The sequence below is a fragment of the Triticum aestivum genome, chromosome 6A (genome assembly GCF_018294505.1).
Source record: "Triticum aestivum cultivar Chinese Spring chromosome 6A, IWGSC CS RefSeq v2.1, whole genome shotgun sequence".
NCBI lineage: Eukaryota > Viridiplantae > Streptophyta > Magnoliopsida > Poales > Poaceae > Triticum > Triticum aestivum.
In genome coordinates this window covers 103,245,952-103,255,193 of record NC_057809.1, presented here as the reverse complement: position 1 = coordinate 103,255,193, position 9,242 = coordinate 103,245,952, and the positions used below count along the sequence as shown (strand labels likewise).

The window sequence follows — 9,242 nt, the reverse complement described above, 5'->3', positions numbered from 1 at the left end:
TTAAAATTAATATAGCGAGACTGATTCTTGTTAAATTACATCTATAGAAAGAAAGAAATCTTGACTATAGGTAAGTGACAATGAGATGAGCTTGCTTCTTATTCGGTCTTGGAAAAAAAGAACAATAGATACCACTTGTTTATTATGCACAATTAGATAACATGGCATGTAAATCCAGTTTCCTGCCGATCCAGTTGCACCTAGTGGGTTCATTTTTTTTTTTTAAAAAAAGGGAAGTTGTTGTCAATAAGTTGTAAAAAACGTATCAGACCTGCTGAAGTCAAACCAAATACAACGAAGCTATATACATGATGTTACTCGAGTGTAAAAAGATTCATGCATTATTCAGCAACGACCCCTTCATGTAAAACTGGTAAGCGAAACGGACAGATTAAGTATTAACACGACAATTACTGCTTGGAAGTCAGACTTACCAACAAACTTAGATAAGCCAAGCAATAGCAGCTAATCCTTAACCCAAATTTTCTTTTTATAACTAACGACCAGATTCCGGATCAAACAAAATGGAGAGCAGAGCAGGTTGTTCCTTTCCTCTCTTGTTCTTTCTTCATCAGATAATTTAGCACTTCATCCTAGCAGACCAAACTTAGTTTCCTAGCTAGTTTCTCGAGAAAACCATGCAGCCTCTTTCTCGTTCACACAGGAACCAGTTTCCCATACCTTTCTTTGGTTTGCCCATTGTTCTACTAGTCTTCTTGGCTTCTCCCACCAGCTCTTGCACGGAGCAGGAGAAGAGCTCCCTTATCCAGCTCCTTGATGGGCTCTTGCAAGACGGCGGCCTCACGGTGTCATGGCGGAGCGACACAGACTGCTGCAGCTGGGAGGGGATTGTCTGCAGCCCTGATAGGAGGGTCACTGATGTTGTGTTGGCTTCTCACAGCCTTGAGGGGCCCATCTCGCCGTTCCTTGGCAACCTCATCGGCCTGTTACGTCTCAACCTGTCGCACAACTCACTGTCCGGTGGCTTGCCACTGGAATTGGTATCATCCAGCAGCATCATTGTCCTTGACGTCAGTTTCAACCGCTTGACAGGAGCTCTGCACGAACTACAATCTTCAGCCCCTGACCGACCTCTGCAGGTACTGAATATCTCGAGCAACTTACTTACAGGACCATTTCCATCCACAATATGGAAGACAATAGATAATCTGATAGCACTCAATGCCAGTAATAACAGCTTTACTGGGCCGATACCAAGTGATTTGTGCAATAGTTCACCATTCTTCGCTGTGCTTGACCTCTGTTTCAACAAATTCAGTGGCAGCATTCCCCCAGGGCTTGGTTATTGCTCCATGCTGAGAGTGCTCAGGGCTGGCTACAACAACCTCAGTGGAACACTGCCAGATGAGCTCTTTAATGCGACCTCGCTGGAATACCTCTCTTTTCCTAACAATGATTTACATGGTGTTCTTGATAGTGCTCGCATGATACGCCTCAGAAATCTACGAATCCTTGATCTTGGGTGGAATAACTTCAATGGCAGTATTCCAGATTCTGTAGGTCAGCTCAAGAGATTAGAGAAGTTCCAACTGGGCCACAACAACCTGTCAGGGGAACTACCGTCGACTCTGAGCAACTGCACAAATCTCAAAACAATTGACCTCAAGAGCAACAAATTTAGTGGAGGACTAAGCAAGGTCAATTTCTCCAACCTGCGCAATCTAAAAACTTTAGATCTTTGGTCAGACAACTTCACAGGTACAATTCCTGAAAGCATGTACTCATGCAGTAATCTGACTGCACTGCGGCTATCTAGCAACAACTTACATGGGCAGCTCTCTTCGAAAATAAGCAATCTGAAGTATCTCTCCTTCTTGTCACTTGGTAAAAATAATTTCACAAACATTACAAATGCCCTTCAGATCCTTAAGAGCAGCAAGAACATTAGCACCCTGCTTCTTGGGTACATCTTCAAAGGAGAGATAATGCCACAGGATGATAAAATTGATGGTTTCGAGAATCTTCAAGTTTTGGACACTGGAGAATGCAAATTGTCGGGAAAAATACCTCTATGGATATCAAGGCTCACAAAATTGGAGATGTTAGTTTTAAGAGGCAACCAACTAACTGGCCCAATACCAGGCTGGTTTAAGTCCCTAAGCCAACTCTTCTTTATGGATGTGTCAAGCAACCATCTTACAGGAGAAATCCCATTAACCTTGATGGAGATGCCAATGCTAAAATCAACTGATAACTCAAGCCATTTGGGCCCAAGGGTCTTCAAGCTGCCTGTTTATACTGGCCCACTACTTCAATACCTTGTGGTTACATCTTTCCCAGTAGTATTAAATCTAAGCAACAACAACTTCACAGGTGTGATTCCCCCACAGATTGGTCAGTTGAAAGTTCTTGTTGCACTTGATTTCAGCTTCAACAAGCTATCAGGACAGATCCCAAAATCAGTAAGAAATCTCACAAACCTGCAGATCCTAGACTTGTCCAACAACAATCTCACAGGTGCAATCCCAGCTGCATTGAACAATCTACACTTCCTTGCAGCGTTTAATGTTTCTGACAATGATCTAGAAGGTCCTATTCCGTCTGGAGGCCAGTTTAACACATTTGGGACTTCTAGCTTTGATGGGAATACAAAACTCTGCGGGTCTATGCTCATTCACAAATGTGGTTCCGCAGAAGCACCTACGGACACTATTCTGTCAACAAAACAAACTGATTACAAGGTGGCTTTCGCGATTGCCTTCAGTGCGTTCTTTGGTGTAGGGGTGTTGTATGATCAAATAGTCCTATCGAGGCATTTTGGCTAGTAGTACTCCAATTTACGTATCTGTTTATGTCAACTTTGATCAGGTTAGGTTGCTATCCAGGTTTAGCAACATGTCCAGTAAATAAGCTTCTGCTCTAGGTATGAGTCATAAACTCATAATTAGGTCTACAAGACATTCTAAGAGTAACAGTTATTCTATTTCTGGGAGATGTAAAAGTATGTAATGCTGTGGGACTGTTTAAACTGAAGCAATATTAATAAAATGAAAAGTCGAAATTCTCAACTCCGCTGTAACTCTTTTCGGAACAGAAAAATCAATGTAACCTCAATTCATCATTTCCTTTTGCTTGCTGAACATTGAGCAATGCGTAACACTGGAGTCATGCTAATTTTTTAGGTATACGACTAGTACTAGGGCACCGCAATCTGTGAAACCGTACGAAGCAGAGAACGTCCAATTTTGTGCATCCCAAGGTTTTGTGTGCCCACGACGCTAATCTGTAGCCCAAACTATACGGCGGTTTACAATCCGATTCTCATAAACTAAGAGTGATCCAACGACATCTGTAGCTACGCGCCACGCGCCCCATTCTCGATTCGGGCGATTCTTTTCCCAGCAAGTTAATTTGCACGACGACGTACCTTGGGAGCGCGCGTCGACGGCCCTGCTTCCCTTAGCCTCCGTCCGCGGGCGCGGGCAGCGCACTCTCCGCCGCCGCTGCGCCGGGGTCACGGGCTCACGGCGAGTTCAATCATCGTCCTCCCTGGGGGGAGCTGCGGGAGGTCACCGAATGCAACCCGAGCCGATCCCCTTCCTGGCCTCCGGCCACCGGACGAGGCGCCGCCCGCCGGCGTACCAGGTAACCGCGTGTGCAAAGTGCGCTCCGTCTGCATCGGGCCAGGTACTTCGCATTGGAGGCCAGGTGGGCCGGCTGCGGCGCGGCAGGGCTCAGCCTCCGTGTGGCTGTAGGCTGGCCCGAATCAGGCGTGTCGAGCTCTTCTTGTCCAGCGACTTTTTTCCGATTGGCTCCTGTTTTTGGTGGGTTTTTTCAATTAAACGCGGAAATCTAGAAAACAAATATGAACACTATTTAAGTTCAAAAAAAAATGAACACTATTTAGAATTATATAAATATTTAAGAAAACATGCATATTTTTTAATATACACGAATTTAAGTAAGTGTTTACGGATTTTATTTTTTTGTGAATCATAAAATTATTTACAAATTTTTTAAAATGTTTGCGAATTTAAAAAAATGCCCATGTATTTTTTAAACATGATTTTTATACAATCCTGAATTTAGAAAATAATGATTTCAAAAAAATGCTCACGAATTTTGAATGCGACTAGAATGTATTTTTTTTTCTCAACTCTTTCCAGGCACCAGCTTGATTGGACTTAGTGAGCTCTTGCCGTCGCATCTTGTCTCTCAGTATACGTCCTTAAATCTGTGACCCCTATCTCATCACTTCTGATTGATTAGGGAGGGGGTGAACATGACACTATGCGTCGGATTTCTGTACGACAGTGCAATCAACCTGTCCATGTGTGTCATCAAACTGCTGCACACCACTGGATTGGTCGCTCACATTGATCATAACACCAAGTACCTATGCGTAGTAGTTCCGGTTGGATAGTAGAGTTGAAAATGTTGACGGTGAATACCCCGAAACGTTCTTGTCAGCTCAGTGTATCTTTCATAGATATGTGTGCCAGCCACTTGACGTTACTCTCAAATCCGAACAGAAATATTATTAGCCAAGAACGTAGCACTGATATAATTTTCCCTTGGAACCAAACCACTCCACACTGATCAGATTGCCAACAGAACCATATCCCAAAAGGAATACAATTCTTTTAAACACGGTTAAAATTGCAGCACTGTTGTTTCATTTCAATGAAACCAAACAGACTGTGAAAACCAGTTTACTCAAACATATCAGCAATATAACAAAGAACAGGGCACCAGGCTCATTAAGTTGTTAAATTGCTATTTTTTTTCTCTGAATGTTCATTGGACATTAAACACCAGATGCTGAGGAGGTCGAATGCGAGCAATTTAATCTGATCAGTGAATGCCAACCAGTTCCGAGCTTTCTCTAAATCAGAACATACGTAGTATTACCCACATGCAAAGCGATGCTATCTGTTTTCTGTTTTTAGTGTGAACCACTCTACCTGGGGCTAAATGCAAACGCCAGTATGATGGCCAATGATGGACACTCCAACAACAGGAAATGAAATGAAGTGCAGCAGCTACACATACTGAAGAGCATCGACCGACAAAAAAAAGAAGGAAAGCAGTCGTTTGCTCTCAGACAGCTTTCAACCAATTCAGTCCAAGGCGAAGGTCACACAGAACACAGACGAAGCCAAGGGGAATTTCTTCGATAGATCAGGAAAATCCCATTTGTTCATCCGTAGCGTAGCAGCAAGTCTGTTAAAAGGAGGACGTCGATTGGCCTCTCTGATTCTAAGGATTTTCAAAGAAACTTGGCGGATTTAAACCCCTAGGAATTTTTCATGCGCAGATTTTTTGATTCTACGGATTGTAAATGCAAATTTCAGTTTCCTAAAAATTATGTTGCACTATATCTTGTAGAGAAATGTCCACTTACTCCAACATTTTGAGAAGATTGCTATAGTTTTCCTATGGTGCAAGGAAAAAAAAAACCTTTTTGTGGAAAAAAATTGCGCTGTTCAATCCTAGGATTCGATTCTATTTAGAATCACATAAATCATGCAGTACACAATTTTTGGCTACCAGTTGCAGTTTTGACATGTGTATTACAAGAGTTGTTTCACATTGTTCTGTGATGTGGATACCTTAATTATTTATTATAACTAATAAAATGGCATCGATGCGTGCTAACTCTTAGAAAAAGGATGCAACCTTTATTATGAACTACAATGAAATAAGGCTGCTTCTCATTCAATCTTTGAAAAAAAGGCACCACTTGTTTATTATACACAATTAGATTAGATGGCGGAGAAATTTAACCTCCTGCAGATTCAGTTGCAACAACTAGGTGCTATTGTTTTGTTTAAGAAAAAAGATGTAGCTCTCAGTAAATAAGTTATAAAAAGTTCAGGCAAGAACAAGTCAAACACAATTAACCCCAACAATATACCTGATGTTGATGTTGTGGCTAGGTGTGCATAGCTTCAGCATTGACTTTGTACGTGTTAAAAGATAATTGGCAACAACATGACACTGACTAGATGAAGTTAGAAAGCTAGGACAAGACTTCTGGGGAAATCATGCGATCAGGCTAGCTTGCATGGCATGGACCCTGCCAAGGCAAGTGATGGGATGCCGAGAAGAACAACTAGGTTTGAGCAGCATAAACACGCTACGCAAGGCCATATGGCGATAGTTACAACACATTATTCGATCAACCAACTGCACTGGTCACTTATAGGAGTAGATCATAGTTACAAGAAACTATCTGCAATGACCACTTACTGCTGATAGCTGTTTCTAATTGTAATTACACCTATTCCAGACATGATAATCTAAATTGTAAAAAATGCATACAATGTTCAATAAGAACCCCTTCATGTACCTCCACATGCTCTTCTCCAAATCAAGTACGTGTATCGACCGTGACATCGATGATGGAATGTAAATGTAAAACTGGTAGTAGAAGAGGTCAGATTAAAGATTGACACACCAATTTGTGCTTGGAAGTCAAGCTCGTGAATAAATTACAGTGGATGTGCAACACGCCAATACCAGCTAATTCTTGACCCAAATTGACTCTGACATCAATGATGGAATGTAATTGTAAAACTGGTAGTAGAAGACGTCAGGTTTAAGTATTAACACCCCAATTTGTGCTTGGAAGTCAGGCCTATGAATAAATTACAGTGGATATGCAATTCGCCAATACCAGCTAATCCTTGACCGGTACCTTATTTTCATCAGTAACGACCAGGATGGATCAAACAAAATGGAGACCAGAGCAGGTTCTTCCTTTCCTCGGTTACTCTATCTTCATCAAAAACTAGTACTTCATCATGGCAGACCAAAGCTTAAGCCTCTAGTTTCCAAGCTAACTTCTCGCGAAAACTATGCAGCTACTCAGTCACTTATGCAGGAACCGATTGCCAATACCATTCTTTGGTTTGGCTGTTGTGCTACTAGTCTCCTTGGCTTCTCCCACCAGCTCCTGCACGGAGCAGGAGAAGAGCTCCCTTATCCAGCTCCTTGATGGGTTCTCACAAGACGGCGGCCTCACGGTGTCATGGCGGAGCGACACAGACTGTTGCAGCTGGGAGGGGATTGCCTGCAGCACCGATAAGACGGTCACTGATGTTTCACTGGCTTCTCACGGTCTTGAGGGGGTCATCTCGCCATTCCTTGGCAACCTCACCGGCCTGTTACATCTCAACCTGTCGCACAACTCACTGTCCGGTGGCTTGCCACTAGAATTGGTGTCATCCAGCAGCATCATTGTCCTTGACATCAGTTTCAACCGTTTGAGAGGAGCTCTGCACGAACTACCATCTTCAGCCCCTGACCGACCTCTGCAGGTACTGAATATCTCGAGCAACTTACTTACAGGACCATTTCCATCCATAATATGGAAGAAAATGGATAATCTGATAGCACTCAACGCCAGCAATAACAGCTTTACTGGGCGGATACCAAGTGATTTGTGCAATACCTCACCATCCTTCGCTGTGCTTGACCTCTGTTTCAACAAACTGAGTGGCAGCGTGCCCCCAGGTCTTGGTAATTGCTCCATGCTGAGAGTGCTCAGGGCCGGCTACAACAACCTCAGTGGAACACTCCCAGATGAGCTCTTTAATGCGACCTCGCTGGAATGCCTCTCTTTTCCTAACAATGATTTACATGGTGTTCTTGATAGTGATCGCATAATAAGCCTCAGAAATCTACAAATCCTTGATCTTGGGTGGAATAACTTCAATGGCAGGATTCCAGATTCTATAGGTGACCTCAAGAGATTGGAGGAGTTCCATTTGCAGTACAACAACCTGTCAGGGGAGCTGCCATCAACACTGAGCAAGTGTAAAAATCTCATAAGAATTGACCTCAGGAGCAACTACTTCAGCGGAGAACTTACCAAGGTCAATTTCTCCAACCTATCCAATCTGAAAACTTTAGATCTTTGGTTAAACAACTTCACTGGCGTAGTTCCAGAAAGCATCTACTCATGCAGCAATTTGACTGCGCTGCGGCTAGCAGCAAACAATTTCCATGGAGAGCTCTCACTGAGAATAGGCAACCTGAAGTATCTCTCCTTCTTGTCACTTGGCAAAAACAATTTCACAAACATCACAAATGCATTTCAGATCCTTAAGAGCAGCAAGAAACTTAGCACCCTGCTTATTGGAAACAACTTCAGAGGAGAGCTCATGCCACAGGATGACATGATTGATGGCTTTGAGAATCTTCAGTTTTTGGATATGGATGGTTGCCAATTGTCTGGAAAAATACCTCTATGGATATCAAGGTTCACAAACTTAGAGATGTTAATTTTAAGAAGCAATCAACTCACTGGACCAATACCAGGCTGGATCAACTCCCTAAGCCATCTCTTCTATATGGATGTGTCAAACAACAATCTTACAGGAGAAATCCCATTAACCTTGATGGAGATGTCAATGCTAAAATCAACTGGCAACTCAAGTCATTTGGGCCCATGGGTCTTTGAGCTGCCTCTTTATATTGATCCATCACTTCAATACCTTGCGGATACATCTTTCCCACTAGTGTTGAATCTAAGCAACAACAACTTCACAGGTGTGATTCCCCCACAGATCGGTCAGTTGAAAGTGCTTGGTGTACTTGATTTCAGTTTCAACAAGTTATCCGGGCAGATCCCACAATCGATTTGCAATCTCACAAACTTGCAGGTGCTAGACTTGTCCAACAACAATCTCACAGGTGATATCCCATCTGCACTGAACAATCTGCATTTCCTATCCAGATTCAACATTTCTGACAATGACCTAGAAGGTTTGATTCCATCTGGAGGCCAGTTTAGCACATTTGAGGTTTCTAGCTTTGATGGAAACCCAAAGCTGTGTGGCTCTATGCTCGTACACAGATGCGGTTCAGCAAAAGCACCTCCAGCCACTATTCTGTCAACAAAACAACTTGATTACAAGGTGGCCTTCGCAATTGCCTTCAGTGCATTCTTTGGTGTAGGGGTGTTGTATGATCAGATAGTCCTATCGAGGTATTTAAATTTGGGCTAGTGCTAGTCCAATGTATGTATCTGTTTGTGTCAACTTTGATCAGATTGGGTTGCTATTCAGGTTTACCAACATGTCCAGTAACAGTAAGTAAGCTTCTCCTCTAGGTACGAGTCATAAACTCATAATTAGGTATACAAAATATTCTAGGATTGAAAAGTGTGTAATAATATGGGACAGTTCAAACATGAAGCAATATTGTACAGGGAAAACTCAACACTCTAGACTCTGTGTAACTCTTTTTAAAACATAAAAGCCATTGTAACTTTA

The 9,242-nt window shown here is 42.6% G+C and overlaps 1 protein-coding gene across 1 annotated transcript; it reads left to right on the top strand.

Moving 5' to 3' along the window:
• Positions 1–520: 520 nt before the first annotated feature.
• On the top strand, positions 521–8,975 carry LOC123129502 (receptor-like protein 3). Its single transcript, XM_044549645.1, has 2 exons — positions 521–2,062; positions 6,917–8,975. Exons 1-2 carry the CDS (start codon positions 639–641, stop codon positions 8,973–8,975), a joined length of 3,483 nt encoding a protein of 1,160 aa, XP_044405580.1. The 5' UTR covers positions 521–638.
• The last annotated feature ends 267 nt before the right edge of the window (positions 8,976–9,242 follow it).